General features: G+C 38.9%; 1 protein-coding gene across 1 annotated transcript in view; it reads right to left on the bottom strand.

The window, feature by feature from the left end:
• The window catches only part of pik3cd (phosphatidylinositol-4,5-bisphosphate 3-kinase, catalytic subunit delta), a 31,404-nt gene extending 20,155 nt beyond the window's left edge, over positions 1-11,249 (bottom strand). Inside the window, exons 1-8 of the mRNA XM_051949121.1 lie at positions 10,958-11,249; positions 10,072-10,243; positions 9,252-9,480; positions 6,418-6,650; positions 5,937-6,113; positions 3,334-3,489; positions 2,029-2,118; positions 786-1,007 (exon numbers count right to left, since the gene is read on the bottom strand). Coding sequence (XP_051805081.1) covers positions 786-1,007; positions 2,029-2,118; positions 3,334-3,489; positions 5,937-6,113; positions 6,418-6,650; positions 9,252-9,480; positions 10,072-10,209 — 1,245 coding nt within the window. The 5' untranslated portion in view covers positions 10,210-10,243; positions 10,958-11,249. The remainder of the gene's footprint in view (positions 1-785; positions 1,008-2,028; positions 2,119-3,333; positions 3,490-5,936; positions 6,114-6,417; positions 6,651-9,251; positions 9,481-10,071; positions 10,244-10,957) is intronic.
• Between the last annotated feature and the right edge of the window lie 9,877 nt (positions 11,250-21,126).

Below are 21,126 nucleotides of genomic sequence, written 5' to 3'. Positions count from 1 at the left end.
ACAATAAAGGCATTTGATTTGATTTGATTAGCCTTTCAACACCATTAGCTAACACAATGTAGCATGTAGGAGTGATGGTTGTTGGAAATGTTCCTCTGTACCCCTATGGAGATATTCCTTTAAAAATTTCTAGTTAGAATAGTCATTTACCACATTATCAATGTCTAGACTGGATTTCTGATTCATTTAACAGTATGTTCATTGAAAAAAAATGCTTTTCTTTCAAAAATAAGGACATTTCTAAGTAACCATAAACTTCCAAATTGTAGCGTACATATATGGATTTAATGGGAAACGTGCAAAATTGTCATGAAAAAATAAGACATCGATGAAAGTCTCCAGACAAATCATCCAACCTGAGAAAATCTGCTTTGTAATGTTTCAGACCTCGATTCCAAACTGTCGCTGGCGCAAATTCCGGTCGTAAATTAAAAGGTGAAGCTCGGTGCGTGGGAGAGTGACATGGAAGTGCGGAGATGAATTTAGAATTCCTTGAAAATGTTTGCCAATTCCTTCCTTCCTTGGACTGATGTGCAGATAAAAGAGCTGAGGCAGAGGAAACGGTAACCGCAGCCTTGCCACTGAACACACTTGCACAACCAGACGCAGCAGCAAAACACACCCACACAGCAGACACACACCGACTACACGCACTACACACTGGAGAGGAAACAGATCTGTTTGTGCTTGCTAACAAACTCACACCCACCAGCCCCACCAGCCGTCTGCTCAGACCGAGCTTGTGCAGCGAGGCACCCCGAAAAACCAGTTTCTGACACACTCACCGCTTTCTTATTCTTCTTCTTGGTGCCGCGGGGTTTCTTGGCCTTCTCGATGACAGCGTAGAGGGCGAAGCACAGGCGGCTCATGCGGGGCAGGTCGGCCACGTTGATGTCAAACTCCAGCTTCTGATCCCACAGCGGCTCGGAGCAAACCGTCACCTCGGAGCTCGTCACCACCTTGCAGAGCAGTTCGCTGCCGTGGAAGAGGCCGGCCTGCACCACGAGCTGCAGGTGGCGGTGGAGAAACAGACAAATGGCATGACACGCGGTTTTGGAAGCTGAAGATTTTACCACTCGTGTGAAGGAGATTGTTTGTGGAAGATGTACAGACTTTGCGAGATGATTCAGAATTTCCTGTGTCACTCCAGCTATGAGTCAAAGGGTCTACACATTCATAACACAAGCAGGCGGCCATGCTTGTCGATGCAATGCCACAACCGTCCGAAATGATAAACAACCAGAGGAGTCATAATTCAATATTGCACCACCATTAAGTTCCAGCCTTTTGCCAAATCAAGACGGACTGAATCTATATTTGCTAAACGTATGAGTGGCTATTCTCCCCCAGGGTGTGTTTTCAGACCTCGGCCTGCCAACTGCAGACATGACTGATAATTATGTGACAGGACAAATTAGCCTTGAGTCATGGTTCTCCAAGGCAGCAGCCGGAAGTGCACTTTCACTTAATACCCCATCTATACACTAACACAGTTAAATATGATGCAGAATCAGTTCCCCGCTGGTCTTCTCACTTTTTTCTGACATGGCAAAAAACAACAAAAAACAAACACTGAATAATATTACATGCTTCTGGATATTTCTACATCTTTCAACCAGTATTTACAGCGAAACATGAGAATAGTTTTAAGCACGCATGATTGTCAAATTTAAAGATAGGTTAGCTCCTATCTGCAGTAGTAACGAAATGCACGCAACGCCTTCAAAAAAAGAACTGCATCTGAAAGCGAGAGAGGGAGAGACAGCATGAAGTCTGTCTTTTTCTTAGAATCTAGGCCTCAGAATGAGACGTAAAAACCAGATAGGCCCTCCCCACTTCCTGTTTTGAAGCTTTAACCAACCGCCTTGATGAATTATGGGAAACGTGTGGTCTGGACCATGTGACCCCTGTCATTTACATGTCAACCCCACCGTTCCTACAACTGAAATTGAGATATTGGTAAACAAGTGGATGCCACATTTCATTGAGCAGAAAAGTGAGAGAAAACCCACGCAAAACCACACCAACCTTCATTCCTTCGTCTGCATTGACTCGGCTGCCCTGCAGCAGGTGAATGTAGAAGGGCTCATTGATGGACCAGAGAGACGAGGTGTTCTGCTGTAGGAGGGAGTCACAGAGGAGGAGATTTTATTCCTCCATCCTGTTGTTTACATAAGAATTACATTTATAGCTTTCGATGGAATCCGAGTCATGAAACTGTTGCTACAATTTCCTATTTGGCAACGCGTCAGAATAGATACACAACAGCGTGCGCTTTCAAAAGAAAGTGAAAAGGGGAAGAGGCTTAGAAACTGACAAAAGTCCTTGAAGGTGCTTTGATTAATTTGGTTTGAAACTAGGATTAAAAATACAAAAACAGCTTTCATTTTGCACGTTGCAAAGCAGGGGACACAGGCTCTGCGTGAAACTCAGCAAATGCAAAGAAAAGCTGTAAATTATCTACATTGTGCTGCAAAACGTTTGTGCCAAAGTCCACGGGTCGTGATGAGGAGACAGAAAGAGAGGTGCTCTGTTAACCCTCCTGTTTTCCTCATTTACAGGCACCAAAAAATATTGTTACCTTGTCTGAAAAAAATCCAAAAATTCAGCAATAAAATTCCCCAAATTTTAGAAAATTTGAAAAATCTTCAAGAAGAAAATTCAAAAAAATTCCTTAAAAGTTTTCCTTTTAAAGTTTATTTAAAAAAAAACAAATTTGGCAAGAAAATTATTGTTAATATTTTGCTGTCCTCTTCCCTTCCCCTCTTTAACCCTCCTGTTGTCTTCATGTACAGGTACCAAAAAATATTGTTTCCTTGTTTGAAAAAATATCCAAAAATTCAGCAATAAAATTCCAGAAATTTCAGAAAATTTGAAAAATCTTTAGGAAGAAAATTCCAAAATTCCTTTAAAATTTCCCTTAAAAGTATTATTTAAAAAAAAATCCTCCAAATACAGAAGAAAATTCTTGTAAATATTTTCAAAAAATGAGTGAAAATCTTCCAAAAAAAAATCCTAAAAATGTCTCGTGCTTACATATATAGACAGTAAAACTTCTAATATTTTCTTTAAGAACATTCCCATAAAAATCAACCAAAATCCAGCGAAATTCGCTGGATTTTGGTTGATTTTTATGTGAATGTTCTTAAAGAAACATTTTTAACATGTCTCTTTTCCACCAAAAAAATGTTCAAAGATTTCCCAAAATGTTGAAAATGTGGACATCAGAAGTTTCCCTGAGAAAACATATTTTTTCCCACATTTTCCAACTTTAAAACGGGTCTATTCTGACAAGCAGGACGACACGAGGGTTAATGAAAGACGACCTCTTACCTTCTTCAGGGGCAGAGGAGGAGGTCTGGACAGGGAGCGACTCTTGGACACCTGGCTGCACACTTTGCTCTGCTCCTCCTGGTATTTGACGATGGTGGAGTGGTGGATCATGGTGAGATGAGGGTTCTGACCATTTCTCAGACACGAGAAAATGTACTGGAGAAAACAAACGGGAGGAGAAAGAAAAAGGGATTTTTTTTTTTTGGGTTTGTTTGTTTACCGGTACAGCCGTCAGTCAGTTCACCCACAGATATTTCCCAGTGTTCTGATAGCGCTGGTTCGCTCCTGAAGGCTGTTCATTTACTGTAGGTTAATGCAGCTGAAATCTCATTATGTGTGGATGGATGCAGCTCCTTTCTGCAGGGCTGCTCGACTGATATGAGTCACCCCCGCAGGTAGCTGGAGTTTCAGAATCAACAGTGGAGTCTCCTGCCACCAAAATCTTGACTCACCCCACTCCTGATCTGACGACATTTCGGCTACCGTGGACGACACGAGCAGGGAAAAACTCAAAGAACAGAAAATCAACCGCTGAGAGAATAACAACTTTAGTTTCGAGTGCTCTGTTTTTGCTTTGTCCTTGTTTTACACTGAATGTACTTTCTGACAAAAAAAAAACAACAGAAAGCGGTTCTTTCATGCCAAAGTTAAAGAAACGCTTTTGATTTAATGATTGATTTTATAAGTTTTTAACATGTATATTGTATATATTAATGACGGAAATGATTAAATTCACAGTGCACGAAATGTTCCTGAGCGGGGTCGGTCAAAGAAAATACTGTGGCGAGAAGATATCCACAAAACTTTAGCGTCCACGTGAAAAAGGATATTAACCCTCCTGTTGTCCTGTGGATCACATTGATGCGTTTTAAAGTTTGAAAATGTGGGGGAAAAATATATATTTTCACAGTGAAACTTCTGATGTCCACATTTTCAACATTTTTGGGAAATTTTTGAACATTTTTTGGTGGGAAAAAAATGCAAAAAAAAAAAGTTTCTTAAGAACATTCACAAAAAAAGAATCAACCAAAATCTGGCTAATTTCACTGGATTTTGTTTTTTTTGTGAATGTTCTTAGAGAAACTATTAGAAGTTTTACTGATATGTATGTAATCATTTTTGATATTTTTAGGATTTTTGTTGGTAAGATTTTCACTCATTTTTGAAAATATTTACAAGAATTTTCTTGCCAAATTTGAGGGATTTTTAAAATACAACAAATACAACTTTTAAGTAATTATTGGAATTTTCTTCCTGAAGGTTTTTGCAAATTTTCATCAATTTGCAGAATTTTGGGATGTTTTTCAGACATGGAAACAATACTTTTTTTGCGCTCGTAAATGAGGACAACAGGAGGGTTAATGATGGAAGCTACTGGTGGCTCTGTGAGACAAAAGAAAACGGTTATTGGAAAAACTTCACATGACATCTGCGCTGATTGTCTGGAGGCAGGCGAGGAAGCTTCTCGGCAGCAGGTCCAGAAGGCTGGCGAGTGTAAAATAAACGCAGCAGAAATATTCAAAATCAGGAAGGATAAAGAGCTTTGGTGCAAACAGGAACTTAGAATCCATTTCCTAGGAATTGAAACCTAAAATAAAGAGAAAGCTGCGGAGAAATTGTTTCAAAATAAGGCTATTAATTTCGCAATCTACATTCAGTTTCCTTATACAAAGTAGCTCTGTGAGATGTTTTCTGTTTACTTTAAGGGTGAAAGATTTAGTTTGAACCCTCTGAACTCCAAATCCTAAAAAAAAAGGCATATTATATTCTTAAAAAATGCCAAAATGACACCATTTATGACAGCCAGAACCTAAAAGCAGAAACAATTGCTCAAAAATTAGAAAGAAAATTAAGCAAATCTAAGTGTGCAAGTGCTACATTTGGTGAGTATCACATTACTGTACATGACTCACTTAAAACTTGTCGAATATAAATTAGTTGCAGTGACTACGTTCTGCTAAAAACAAAAGATTCTGCACTCTTTGGCGTAACTGTGAAGCCAAACTGATGTAGCTGCAACTGACAGTTATCTGACAAACAGGAGAAAGGCATGGAAACAAATTCAAAATGCAAGTTGTAAATCATCTATAGTATGATCGATTATTTTCCAGTGTTTGTAACATCTGCAGCGGGAAACATTTTGAACAGACTGACTGCAGATTTTTCTATTTTTGCAGAAAATATTTAAATAATTTTTTCTTACTTTTCAAAAAAAAAATATGGCATAACTTTGTCATCTTACATAAAATAAACTTTTGTGTTCTCTCTTCCTTTAACCATGTCTGTGCTGTTTCTATTGAGGTGCAGGACTTCATATTGCAGTGAAAAATGAGCTCACAGTGACAAACATGGAGGAAAAACAAATGTTTGGGCTTCAGAGGGTTAATACATCAGTCCTTCGTAGGTCAAATATTTAAACGTGTACTTTCTTCAACGTTTATTTCTACTTTGCAATGGTTTGTTTTCAGATGAACATCAATTTTTTTGTTGGTCGGAATCACAAAACCAACAACATCCAATGGACTTAAAAGAAAAAAGAGCATTTAAATTGATGTAATTTAAAAAGATGCTTTCAATCACTCCTCCCTGCTGCAGTCACTCACTTTGAACTGGCACAGCGGGTGTTTCCCGTAGATGAACTCCCACCTCCCGTTGACCTGCAGGGTGTAGTCCTCAGGCTCCTGCCTCACAGAGCGAAACACGGTGGCCTTCTTCTTCAGGGCGCTCTTCATGAGGGCCACCGGGAGGTCCTGAGGGTCCTGCTGCAGCATGAAGCTTTCCTGCAACGCAATTCAGATGAAGGCGCCATCTTTACAGTAAAAAGTCACAAAAAGCAGCTTGCGTGTCTGTGGATCTTACTCCTGAGTGGTGTTTTGAAGATGGTGTTTACAGTGTAGGAGGGGAATTTCCAAAAGGTGCTCACACTGACTTAAAACCATCCTCCACAATTTGTCTACACAAGGTTTAAGCAAGCGTTTTTCCAATCAAAGCTGCTGTGGAGCTCCCTGCTGATGCTGCTTCATCATTCGGTTACATGTGATTTGTCTCAACGGTGGGACTGTTTGACTCAGAACGACAGCTCACCTGACAGGACTCAAACTTGATTTGGATGAAGAACTTTTTGCAGTTTTTCGACTTCACGGCGGAGCTGTGTGGCGGTGAGCAGCACGGCTCCAGTTCACACGGGAAGCTGAACTCCATCCACTGCTGCCACGGTAAACTCTCCCGCTCCTGAGCCTTCTCCTCGCAGAACGTGCGCATTTTGGTCCGAAACTCGTTCACCTCGTGGTTCTTCTGGGCTTCGAACTCATGCAGACCTAGAAGATCATATTATATGTCAAAAATACATGCCTTCCAGAGTGCAGGAACACTTTACATCTACCTGGGAGGATATTATTTTATTCACTGAAACTGAAAGAAGCACAGAACTAAAGCTGAGTAGAGCTCAATGTATAATTTAGGGACTTTTGAAGTTCCTGGGATATATCTTATATACATTTTATTAAAAGCTAAAAAAAAAAAATAGTGTTTTCTATGTTCATTATGATCATGTCTTTAAAAATTCCAGAATTATTAATTATGGAAACAATCACTTATCAATAAAAATGACTGGATATCACTAAAATGTCAACTAAATAACCGTCCCAATTTAATAACATCCACCTTCTAATGAGATAAACAACAATAAAATGAACTTATTCAGAAACTGAGATAATCATGACAGACATTTCTTTTTTGCCACAATATCAAATTTGATATGGAAAATAACAAATTGTATCTGTGTCCGAGAAACCCCTTTCCACTAAGCTCCCATTACAAAAACACCTCTCAAGGTGTTAATTCCAGATCACATGACCTGCTCATTTTGTTTCTCTGCAGTCGCTTTCTTTCTTTTCTGGTCATTTTCAGTCCGTTATGTGGTCGTTTTCGGTCCGTTTGCGGTCAATTTGTGCATTTTTGAGGTCATTTTGTGCATTTCTGTGGCCGTTTTCAATCTGTTTGTGATAATTTTAGGAGTTTTCGGTGGTCATTTTGCAGCGCTTTGCAGCTATTTTGTGTGTCTCTTGTTTTCTCTCATATCAAATTTGATGTATTGCCAAAAAAGAAATATTTTTTGGCAATACATCAAATTTGATATGGAAGATAAAAAAATTATGTGTCCAAGAAATCCCTTTCAACGAAGTTCTCCATTACAAAAACACCTCTCCAGGAAGTGTGTTAATTCCAGATCACATGACCTGCTCCACATGATGTCATTTCCTCCTGAAGAAAAGACTGGAAAGACTCCAAGGCTTTCTGAGTTATTTAATATAAAGTAGTGTGTGAGTCAAGTGTGGATTTATGGCATGTCAACAGGTTTACTACAATATCTTCATAAATAACTTTCAATTTCAGTTTTACTCAGTTGTAAAATGCCATGTGGTGTTTGGTTGTAGGCGGCCATGTTGATTTTAAGCAGCAAAAATGTCAACTATGTTAGAAAAAAACTGCATTATGAAGAAGTGTTTTAAGCTACATTAGCATCTATCTAGTATGTAACTTCCTGACTTTCAGCAACAAAGATAAACATCATGAATACAAACGACCAAAGCAAAACACCTTTTTTTTTTCTCTGAGTTCCTTCTTTTTAAAATTAGTCTTTGCTTAGGGTTTAACTCGCACCCTCTGACCCACAGCTTTCTTCTATCTTTTTCAAATCAGCCTGCTGTTGTGCATTTTGCAACGGCAGCTTCACAGTTTGTTTGTGAACCAGAAAAAAATTTGAAAAAATTGGCACGAAAAAAATGGCGACAAGTGGATGCGAATTGATCGGTGCTGCTGTTCAGTTTGTCGTAGCTGCAAATATTAACACAATGTCAGGGTGAATAATGAAGGGAAAGAAAACGGCAAGCCAGAATTTGCCATTTCATTTTGCTTTATTGTTCCATTTGATAGATTAACCCTCTGAATCACAAACAGTTTCTGGGCGTTTCTTTGTTCCTGTCACATTTTTTTTTATCACTGTGGACTCATTTTTAACTGTAACACAAAGTCCTGCACCTCTACGGAAACAGAACAACCATGACTGGAAACAGAGAGAACTAAAAGTTGTCTTTAGTTCAGTATAGCACAGGTATAGGAAAACAAATCATTAAAAAAACACTAAAGTTGAATGTTTTTGACACCTGGAATCAACATAAAACACTTTTTCAAGTGCATACAGGTGCTACAACAGAAAATGGTGATTCTACACATGATTGATATTTGAGTACCTGTATTTCTAATTTGCTTCCATACTTCTCTTCTATCAGATCTGTGTAAACATTGCCTGCATTTCAGCAGAAAAGAATCTATATTTCTGTCACACTGCTGCCGGTCTCATCTCAGCTGCAGCAATCATTGCACTATTTTATGTTTTTTACACAATCTGCTGAGAGCAAACAATATAATACTGGAGAATTTTAAATTGAGACAAGTAGAATGAAGTGATTTTGATTTTTTAAAAAATCTAAATTTGAGGCTTGGTTAGCTTTCCAGATGAAACAGCAGATGGTTAGTTCAAGGATCATTACAAATCTGACAGTTCTTTCTGCTTCTACTGTTTCTAGCTTTGATAAAAAGTGTCTTTTGAATGATTTTCTGTTGCTGTCGGTGTGGTTTGGGGTTCAGAGGATTAATCAATAATTCTTTTTGATTTGTTGAGAAATTCAGGCACGTAGGCGACGTGATTCAGAGGACTGGAACCAGGCGAGAGCAGCTCTGCCGCTCGCAAAATCTACAAGACAAATAACTCTCATCTTCTTTGTGATGATGACAAGAGGCTGCTTCTCATCTTATTCTTAGAAACAAGACACGCAACAAAACCAACAACCACTAAAACGTCTGCAGCTCCACTGTTAGCCTAGCAGCAGATCTGATAGGAAGGGGACTCTGCCGACCTTTGCCGATCAGCTGGCTGATCTGGGTGTTGGTGAGCTTCTCCACTCGGTCGCCTTCCCTCGCCACCAGCTTCAGGACGCACATGAAGGGCCGCACGTCGCTCAGACGCCTCGACTCTTCCTCCAGTTCCTCCCTTTCTGCCGTGTGGTTGATGCAGGTGAAGACGTAGCCGTCAGGATCGCCCAGTGCGCTATACAGGGCCTCGCTTCTGGCATTTTTCCAAACCATCTGAAACAAGAGACAACGGCGGCACACAAAGTTGAGCCCAGTGTTTATGACCTGCAGCGTACAGTTTGTTCTCCGTGCAAAGCTGATCCCTGAGGGGTCATGCAGGGCATATTCAGAGTCACGTCTTCACAGGCGAGACATCACCTTTTTCTAAAACCATTTTCTAAAATTCCAAGCGAATTAGCAAGACAGTTAATCTTTTAATCATCTTAACAGCCTCCCGGAGCATCATTACTTAACACAGCTAAATCAAGCAGCCTGAAGTGGCAGAACTGTTGGCACACCGCACGGCACATTTAACGGTAGATCTGCTTCGGCTCAGAGCTGGCCGAGGAGGAAAAAGCTGTGGCTGCCTCTCCAGCATCAAAACCAGCGAGCATTGTTTGAATGTTTCAATTAGTTTAATGTCTGAGGGGAATAATAATAAGTCGACCAATTTGTTTGAAAGCGAGTAAATATTGCAAATAACAGCAGCGCTGCGGTCATTTGAGCCACAGTGTCGTGCTGCAGTCAATCAATTACAGTCTATTAGGAGGAGAAAGCAGAGCCATCCTGTAATAGATAGACTACACATCTTTAAAAGGGACGTACCTTTTTGATGCTTTTGATGGTGTCGTTTCGAGACACGGGGAATTTGAGGAAGATCCCAGTAGGCAGCAGGAAGTCCATGGTGATCTGCTGGTCCTCCTTCTCCCATTCCTCCTGCATCCCATACTTCCCCGGGGGCATGGTGACGGCCTCTCATTTACTGTCAGCTCCTCTGCTGCTCACCAGAGGAAACACAGCCGGGGTTAATACATCCACTATTAACTATTAGCTACTGTACGACAGCCTGGAGGACTCCTCTTTACGAGGACGACATGCGGACTGCGTAAAATGTGAATGAATGACACGACAGATTAACAGCAGCTTGTTTTTGAAGGGCCTGGTCCCCTCCTCCTCAATGTTTTAGCTTAATTTAATGCATATATTTAAGCACAAAAAGGATATTAAATGATAGGAGATGTGTCTGCGTCTACTGCTACAAACTGAGGTCTTAACCTCTACAAAGGCAGCGTTCAAGGGTCACGCAAGGTGAAAACACACTACAAAGAAACTTCAATTTCCTGCATTGCACACGCTGCATAAAATACAGGTTACATGTGAATGTGCTTCTCCTTCCTGCCAGTGTGTTAAGCTGCCCGTTTCCCTTAAAGTAATTCTACACTATTGATTTTGGTAAGAGGAAACTTGTGCTGTGTGAGCTGCATTCTGTGGGTTTTAATCAGACATGCAGGCTGACTTATAACAAATAAACACGCATGTTGAAGGTTCCCATGATATGGATCCTCAACATGCTGTGAAGAAAAACGTCTCTAAATTGAGAAATGGTAATAAGATGGACATATAGGAGGATTAAAATGACATTCTGCTGCCTGAGTTCAACTTAAATCATGTCGAAAGCCCTTCCAACCTGTTAGCACATGCAGACACTTGCCTGTCACCTCTACTACCCGGTCATCTCTTCATGGTTCTTCTCGCAGTGAAGATGGAGGCTGGAACATCACGGAGACATGTCCTGCTCCGGTGGCTGCAGGACGCGGATCTATAAGCAGAGAGGTGAGGCTTTATGAATCCAGCTGAAAGGGAGCGATGCGGCTCCTGTGAAGCGGTGAACAGTCTCCTGCCTCGGTCCGCTGCCCGTCATTCACGCGGGGATGTTGTTGCGCTGCACCGACTGAGCGGCTGCGCGCTGCCGCTCCAGCTCTCCGAGGGCCAAGGGACCGTCCGCCAAAAGTTCAGCTCCGCACAAGTGAAAGTACATATAAATATCTGAACTCCTCCTCAGTGCTGCATGCTGGGAGTTTGTTTGTTTTTTGTTGAAAGGGAGCAGCCATGCATAGATGGAAACTTTAATTCTGAGGATACACGAAAAGCTTTAGGGAACGTTTCCTAACGGTTAGCTTTTTTAGAATTTTATGAAAAATAGTTGGAGTTCGTTTGAAACGCAGGACAGAAAACTCGAACGTTCAGCGAATGTTTCCTGAAGGTTCTCTGAGGATTTGCTTTTGCAGATTTTCACAAGAAAGTGTGCAATTTTTTCTAAACACAGCCCAGCAAACTTGAACCTTTAGAGAACATTTAAGGAATATTCCCTGAAAGTTAGGTTTTTTTTAAATATTTTTTTAGAGGAATGTTCCCTGAATGTTCCATGAGGGTCAATTTTTCTGGAATTTCACAAGAAAGTTTGTTACCTTCAGAGAACATTCCTTGAAGGTTAGAAAATATTACAAGAATGTTTATTTTAATATAATCCATCACACATGAACATTCAGGGAACCTTCAGAGAACATTTGGGGAGCGTTCCCTGAAAGTTTGTTTTAATATAACCTAGCAAACATGGACCTTCAGAGAACGTTCTTCTGAGGTTCTGTGGAGGTTCTCTGAGGGTTAGTTTTTGTAGAATTTTTCAAGAAAGCAAACATGAACCTTCAAGACCTTCAGAAAATATTTAAGGAATATTCCCTGAAGGTTAGTTTTTCTAGAATTTTATGAAAAAAGTTGGGAATTCGTACTAAACACAGCCCAGAAAACTCGAACGTGGAGGGAATGTTTCCTGAAGGTTCTCTGAGGGTTCTTTTTTAAATATAATATTACAAGAAAGTCGCACCATAAAATGCAAGAAATGAACGATAATTCTCTCTCTAAAATTTGGGGAATGTTCCCTGAAATTCCTTGAGAATTTGCTTTTGTAGAAGTTTACAAGAAACTTCCAATTTGTTTCAAACACAGCTCAGAGAACACGTCCCTCCAGGGAACATTCCCTGAAGGTTCTCTGAGGGTTCTCTTAAGGCTAGCTTTGGTAGAATTTTACAATAATTTGTTCTAAAGACACTCCAGCAAACCGGAACCTTCAGGGAATGTTCATTGAAGTTTCTCTGAGGGTTATTTTTTGTAGAACTTCTGTGGAAAAGGTCACAGTTTATTGTAAACACAGTAGATAAATAATAATCATAATGTCCTTTAATTAATCTTTAACTTTATTTATTGTGTGTTTTGTCTCTTTTTTAACGAATTACCATAAAAAAAACAGACCGAGCTAATATTACCACAAGTGCATTATTAACATAATATCAATAATACACATTTAATATATCACTTTTATTATCAATACACAATGGCACCCCAAGTCCTAACAAATACAATCATACTAGCTTTATTTATAGTGTGTTTTAACAGATTTATTTAATGTTTCAATAAACGCTGACAGTCAAGAGGAGGGAGATTGATTCAACTTACGTGCTCCCCAAATATTACAGTTAGTGATTGACAAGATATTATCAACCATTTTGATTAATTATTGCCCAGCTAGTCATTTTTTAAAGCATACATTTTAAATATAATAGAAGCTGATCTAAAGCGATGCATATTTATAGTAACATATTTTCAGCTTCATGTTTTGTAAGTACAAAAAAAAACATTACATGTGAAGCAACTGACACATAAAGGAGTATGATGTTTCCCTCTATACTGTAGTGGGATAGAAGTAAAAAAAAAAAGTGCATCAAATGGAAATGCCAGTAAAGCACAGCAGCCTCAGATCAGCAGTGTTGGAAATTAGAATACACTGTAAAAACAATGTTGGTAAATTTTAGGGTGAAAAATTGTCAAACTATGACAGTAAAAATCTGTAAACTCTAAAACAGTTTCATCCAGTTTATCTAACACTGAGTCACTGTCATAAGTTTATCAGGAGAAGCTTGTATTTTTTTCTCCTAAAAAATCAATTTTAAGGCTCTGGCACAGTTACCGGTATTTAATACGTGTATGGCATTCAGTACTGTATTTTTTGCATTTATTTCTCAAAAAGAATACAGTTTTTCACAGTCAAATGTTGTGTTGATAATGGAAACATGCCGTAATTTTTATAAAAAGCAACATTTTTGCATTCATTTCATGTAAAAAATACAGTTTGTACCGGTCAAATTGATGAACATTAAAGCACAAAAGCACATTTTGTGGTAATAACGGACATATGCTTTAATATTTATGGCAGCTATCACCAGAATTTTTGCATATACAGCATATATATTAATTGTTAAAAATACACATATTTATGTTAAATACACAAACTGTTGTGCTGATAATAAAAAAAATGCTGTAATATTTCTAATAGGCCACACACACTTTATTTTATACGGTATTTTTATGTAGATTTTCAAGTAAAACTAAATTTTTTAAGGTTAAAACTTTTTTTTCAGTATCAACATGTTCCTTTAATGTAAATGAAGAAAATGTTTTACAGAAATTTTATGGTAACATTCTGGCAACCACAGCTGCCAGAATTTTATCATATAAATAAAAGGTTCCTTTTTTTTTTACAGTGTAGGGTGACGGCCACATTAGCTGTCATCCCAACCCTGAAAGTTGCTAACCCTAGTAGCCCCTTTAAGCTAAAACGCTTTACACAAAAATAACACATCATTTTAAACAACATTTATTTAGCCTTTGTTGAAGTGCTAAAGTTTAGCTTAAGCTTCTGTTTGACTTTATCATCTTTTCTTTGTCTTACTGGTGCTGGGGATCCAGTCTTCTGGTTGGTTTTGGGCAAAAGATGGCTTCAGGTTAGCACCTTGTTTTTAAACCAGAGCTGCCAATCAGACCATACCAAGTGCTGCCACTTAAAGGGGGGGGACCACATTTATTTTATTTAAATATTACTTTATTCATTTGAAATGTGTTGGGTAATTAGAAATATATTGGGTTTGTTTTATCTTCTTTTGATAAAAAAAGACCACTCATGCTGTTTTGTGCTAATTATTGTTAGCTTAGGTGTTTTATGGTGTTTTATGGTGTTTTATGTTTCCCCCATTGTGTGTAACTGGTCTGATAGTATATACAGCACCCTCCATAATTATTGGCACCCCTGGTTAAGATGTGTTGAAAGCTTTAAAATAAATTCATTTTTATTGTAGAAGCATAATCTCACACTGAAAATTATACAAAAATGTATTATAAGAGAAGATTAGGTGCTGTTTTGTTGGGTTGTAGAAAGTCTTGACCTCAGTCATGCTAATAATGGTGGCACACATGATTTAATGTAAAAGAATTATTTCTTAATGTGTGATTTTTTTCCCCACTGAATAAACGCACATTAATTAAAGATTGGATTTTCCTCTTTTTTTATTGTGGTCCTGTATTATTTAGGGGGAAAAAATAATTTTTTAGAAGCTAAAGACCACATCTTAACCAGAGGTGCTAATAATTATGGAGGGTGCTGTAAATATCCCTCTTTGTTCAGTGTTTTTCACGTCTGTTATGAGCGTGTTTGACCAGTGCAGTGGGTTTGTTTGTCATTTTGTTGCTTATAGCCTTTGTTAAGTTCTGTTCTTTTGACATCTTATACTTTAGTATCAGTTTTTGTAACTATATTTGTAATTGTTTCGGGTCAAATAAAAACCTGGTTTTGAACTAATGCAACTCGATCCCTCACAGGCATTATCAATTCATTTATAGACAAATTGATTAAGCAAATAATAAAATATATGTGATGTTATACCTGTTATCATGTTTATCATCATCAGAGTCAGACAGCTTTACCAATCTGTCACCACAGCACCCTCCACCACTGTAAGTTTCACAAGTCTAAGTGGCCCAAAATAGACGTCTCCGTGTCTCAGAGTTTTTGAGCTTCTTCTAACTCACGCAAAGATTCACTTACTGTATTTTCAGGTATCAGGATTTTTCTTTGTTTGGCTTTTGTTTGTGATAGAAAAGCTTTTTAAAAAGAATTCTATTTTATTTTATTGTGACTGATAATTGTATTTTAACTGTATTTATGTATTTATTTACTCATTTACTTATTTATTCATTTATTTATTCATTTATTTGATAGGGACAGTGCACATTAATTCTGTTTAGACAGAATAGACGTAAATATGCTGGGATACAGCAACAATTTCTAATTTACATCCGCAGTCCCTAGACAGGTAAAAAACAAACAAACACACACACACACACAACACAGGATAATATAGGTTACAACAAAAGCGCATTACGAAAAGTACACAAAGAAAACACAACAGTGAAAGATACAGTGAAAGGCAGGACAATAGATCACAATAAAAGGACAATAGATCACAATAAAAGGACAATAGATCACAATAAAAGGACAATAAAAGGACAATAGATCACAATAAAAGGACAATAGATCACAATAAAAGGACAATAGATCACAATAAAAGCACAATAGATCACAATAAAAGGACAATAGATCACAATAAAAGGACAATAGATCACAATAAAAGGACAATAGATCACAATAAAAGGACAATAGATCACAATAAAAGGACAATAGATCACAATAAAAGCACAATAGATCACAATAAAAGGGCAATAAATCACAATAAAAGGACAATAGGTCACAATAAAAGGGCAATAAATCACAATAAAAGGACAATAGGTCACAATAAAAGGACAATAAATCACAATAAAAGGACAATAGATCACAATAAAAGGAAAATAGATCACAATAAAAGGACAATAAATCACAATAAAAGGACAATAAATCACAATAAAAGGACAATAAATCACAATAAAAGGACAATAGGTCACAAATCTGAGTTTATTGATTTCAAAATGTAAATGTGTCATGATAAATGCAACATTCTGTGTAAAACTACATTATTTCCTACGTATTAACCAATAAAAATTAAAAAAAATGACAAAACACTTAATGAGTGAAATTCCACAGACGACCTCAATGTTCACGGACACCCAAAATGAACTTTTTTTTTTTTTTAACTTTTCATTTCTGTGGAGCTTTCAAAAGGTGTCTGTCTGCTATCAAAGTGAAAATCTTTGATGGGAACGCTGCCTTCCCTTTTTCTTATATCCCATGAGCGCGTCGTTCCAGTTTAGCTCTGCAGCAGTTAGTGAACAATGACTCTGCGCTCATGGAAGTGGAACACAAACCACAGTAGTCCTACTGTAGAAAGGGGAAATAAAGGGGCCAGCATCAACAGCATGACAGTACAGCTATCACTCTCACTACCTGCTGGTTTGAACTCCATCCCAGGCTGCGTCTTAGAGAACACACATCTCAGGTAAATGAAAAGACACCAAACACTGGCGCGCGAGTCGTGTTTACTCAGTTTGCAGGTGTTGATGTCTCTGATTCTCGGTGGTCTACTCGCTCTGAAAACCCCGGCTTCCTGTTTGAATGATGTCTTAGAGGCTACTGCCATGAGCGCATTACATCTGATCTGAGTGTTTGTGAGTTCACTTCAGACCAGCTGGTAAAAAACAGGAAGCGATTGTGCAGAAGAGAAACTTTCTGGCCAGATCTGCAGACTGAAAGCAGCTTCCCACCCTTCACCCCTGAACCATCACTCAATTGTTTTCAACTGCAAGCCTGAAAAAAAACCAAACAAAAAAAACATCAAGGTGTAGAGTTCAAACTTTGATTGGTGGTGTGTGAAAAATGTACAATCCCACCTGCTTTTGATCGGAATTCAAACCCCAGTTGTGCGTGAATAAGGGGGGCAAGAGTTGAGATTATTTGTGCACGTATTTAAATGAAACTGCAGGTGTAACCATGTGGCAGATTTACTGGAAAACAGCTGCAACACCAGGTATTCAGGGCAAGAAAACACATAAAAAGTAGACAATAGATTTACAGTGACTGAACACATATTAATAGCATGTTCATGTGACCTGCTTCATGTCTTACCCGCAGTTCTGTGGGGATCAAAAAGAGGGTCTCGACTTCCTGAGCGCCGCTGTCTGGCCCTAAGAGCCTGAGAGAAAAATAGTCCGCGCTTAAAAAAAACAAAAAAAAAGTTTTTGTTGTTTTGTTTCTTTTGGTCTCATCTGCTGCGTCTTAGGTTGTATTGTGCAATAAAACGATGTTGAAATGAATCAGGGAAATACATAAAAGTCAAACCAAAATTGTTAGAATATCAATTGACACATGGCTTACTTTTAAAATAAATTGGACCTGCTACACCTGTGTTTTTCTGCTTCAGTCTTTAAAATGTTCCACTTTTATGCACCAAAACTACAACTCAAAATCCTCATATTTAAAATTCTGCTCTCTCTCAATTTGTATCAAGATAAAGTTAACAGTGAAGCTGAGCAACAAGTGCATGGCAGCAGAAAACAGTCCTGATAAAGATGCAAATTGTAGATTTCATATTGGTGGATTTTTGCCAGAATCTCAGCAAAAATGAGAACAAACTAATTTGTCAAAATGTGCTCGATAATGGTTTGACAAAAGCAAACAGCTGGTTGAGTATTTCAGCTACAGATGTGTTTCTGTTAAGCTGAAAACATCCATCCAACATTTAAAATACTCAGACAATCAAAAGAGTTTATACTGAAAGTTTGGCTGTAGAAGGTGATATAACAGAATGCCAGTAGTATTAACAGTCCAATGAAATCCACATGATACCTCTGTAAAAAGAGTTGGGTCTGTGAAGGACTCTACAGGGGATTCCAGCTAAGAGGATGAGAAACTGAACATGTTGGCCGTAGAGGAGCAGACACAGCGGTGCAGTGCTGAGCCGCTAATACGACTACAGAGAAGTGAAGCCTCGCAGGGGAAAAACAGCAGCATCGGGAACTAAAATTAGATGATCTCAGACTCTCACAACAAGTGATTCTGAGGCGTTTAATTCCCCAAATTCACACCGAAAGGACTTTCAAAATCAAACAGTGGATCTGCTGGAAGTGAACAGACTTATTATAAACTCACACCTGGATAGTTCAGGGATTAGCGCCCCTGACGGTTTAAATCCCAGTCAGGGTGCAACAGCCCCACCTTCTTACCTTGCATCTACTCTCAGATGTATGTTGCTTTGGATAAAAGTGTCTGCTAAAATGGGAAAATGCTGAAAATGGCTAGCTCAAAAGTGGATTTTTTCTAGCCTCACGACAGCTGTGACTTTTTGACTTTGGTCCAAAATATCTGAACAGCAAATGTAACAATTGTACTAAAAATCTGAACAGAAAATTTTGCACAAATATTTATATTTGCCACATTATGAATTCTACTGCCTCTCAAAGTAATTGGACAAATTAAATAGCTGAAAATAAAATGTTCATTTCTAATACTTGGTTGAAAACATCTTGCTGGCAGTGGCAACGTGTTTTTAACCTGGTTGGCTGTTGTGAAGGAGTTTCTCTTCATCATGGAAATGATTCTGTGATCGTCTACCACTGTTGTCTTCCATGGACGTCCAGGTCTTTCTGCGCTGCGGAGTTCACCTAGCCTAGCCGTGCTAGACCCATGTTTCTGAAGGCACAAGGGTCTAGGAACGCTCGACAGGGAGGGAGGCGGGCTAAAAGGTTGTCTTTCAAATCACTCTGCAGCAATTGGGTAGGTATACAACCAATCAGTGCAACGAATAGGCTGACGTAGTTCCTAGAGCGCCGGCGGATTGTGGCTAAGTCCTGTTAGCTTCCCAACCAGCGGAGCCAACTGGTATATTAAGGATTTGCCATATCCCGTCGGCATAAGTCCAAATACGTCTTTCTTCTCAATGAAACACTTCAGTGCCGTCCTTTGTTTATCTTTCAAGTTGAATTTTAGCTTCAAATCTTTAAGGGCTGTGGCCAAAGCCGAGTGGAAAGATAACTGTTTATTGTGCGCCGGTTGTTTCTGTCAGAATCATCACGCCTCTGTCGTCACTTAGTTACGCCCGCCTTCTGACTCTACACTTCATGGTGATTGGTCCGGCCAGTTTTAGGAGAATCCAACCTCGAGCCTTATGGAGGGTGACTTGACCCACCCTGGCAGAGAATTAAATTCGTTGCCGTGGGTTGTCTAGCGTGGCTAGGCTAGAGTTCACCAGTTCTTTCTTTCTTTCTTTCTTTCTTTCTTTCTTTCTTTCTTTCTCAGGATGAACCAAACTGTAGATTTTGCAACTCCTGGTATTGTAGCAATTTCACAGATGTTTTTTTTTTTTTCTATTTTGGCAGCTTAAGGACAGCTAGTTTTACCCGCATGGCGAGTTCTTTTCACCACATCTTCACAGCAAAAACCTTCCAAATCCACACCTTAAATCAACTTCAGACCTTTTGTATGTTTAATTGGTAATGACATAACGACGAAATTGCCCACACCTGCCCATGAAATGAACTTTGAGTCAATTGTCCAAGCACTTTTGGTCCCTTTTACAATAGAGTGGCACGTGTGAAGGAGCTGAAACTCCTAAAGCCTTCATCCAATCTGAATGTGGAAACCTTCAAATGAAAGCTGAGAGTCTGCACCTTATGTCCATTACGGAACTATATTTGGAATATATTCCATTTAACAGGTTAAAAAACAAAACCTGTGCCTGTGTCCATATATATATGGCCCTAACTGTATGTCGCTGTGGATAAAAGCATCTGCTGAATGGAATTGTGCAATTGTAAAGATATAAGAAGTTTTCTTATTTTTATTAATTAATTATTATTATTTGTAATAATAAACATGTCCCGGTGTTACAGAGACCAACAATATGCTCAGTGATCCTTGGAGTATGGCTGGTATTTTTTCTTGGTAAATGTGAAGTTTTATGCCAGGAAAAGCTTTAATTTACTATTTCTCCAGATTCACTCAGCTTTCCTCAAGTTCCTCTGAAGTTGCATCATCCAGCAGGAGGCTGAGCGCTGAGCCTGAGCTTCCTCCTGAGAGGTAAGAAAGGTTCGACAGGTGGAGAAAAAGAAAAGATGAGTTAATCTCAAAGCATCAAACATGCAGAAAGGCAAGCTGCAAAAGTGACTTAACATCAGACTTAAAGAGAGTTAAAACGGGTGAAGAGATCGGGAAGCGCTCTAGGTGAAGGAAGGAAATGAGGCATTAAACACAGATGATCTATAATAAGAAAAGAGGATGGCTAAGAAACTGCAATTTAAAGCTGAATTTAGAGTTCAGCCTAATTTTCGTAGCTCAAAAAGAAGAACCGAAGAAGTAAGAGTCACGAAGTCACCAAAAATAAAAATGAAGTCATATTTAGGTATAATGACAGAGATTTTTTGGATTCTGAATTCTTCACCATGGTATAAACACACTTTTCACACTGCAGGGATATTGCTTATTTTTTATAACCTCCACAAGCAATTATAGTGTTCAGTAGAAAACACACTCCTTCATACGCATTTCTTCTTTACAGCAGCTCAATCCATCCCATCATGTGGTGGACACTTGTTGTCATAAAGGCTGAGTGCACCTGTACAGTTTGTCTTAAACCAGAATAACCGTGTTGTCTAAATCCAGAGAAGACTCTTTTCTTTGTCCTTGACTCCTCGGTCGGCGATGCACTTACAGCTGCTCACTCATCAGCTGTATCAAATTCAGCCTTTCGTTGCCGTGGCAACGTATTAGAGGTCTGACTCTCCTCAAGGCTGCAGTGAGAGCTCAGCGCTCGCTTTCTCTGCCAGCCAACACAAACAATCAAAGTCGCAGATGAACTGCAGACACAGTGTGCTCTTATTGCCAGAAGGGGGCGAGTTTAGCAAAGTCTGAGAGCATCAGTGCAGGATTTTTACCCAGACGGGGAGCAGATACTTTCTGCACGGAGAGAAGGCAGAGATTTTTGACAAAGCTTATAGTTAGGGCTGACTCTGGTGACTGAGGGGGTCAGATGGAGTCCGCATGTACGGGACTCAACTTCAGCATCC

This window comes from Acanthochromis polyacanthus, chromosome 6, assembly GCF_021347895.1.
Source record: "Acanthochromis polyacanthus isolate Apoly-LR-REF ecotype Palm Island chromosome 6, KAUST_Apoly_ChrSc, whole genome shotgun sequence".
Lineage (NCBI taxonomy): Eukaryota > Metazoa > Chordata > Actinopteri > Pomacentridae > Acanthochromis > Acanthochromis polyacanthus.
Note: the sequence above shows the minus strand (reverse complement) of the source record. Positions and strands in the feature narration are given on the sequence as shown.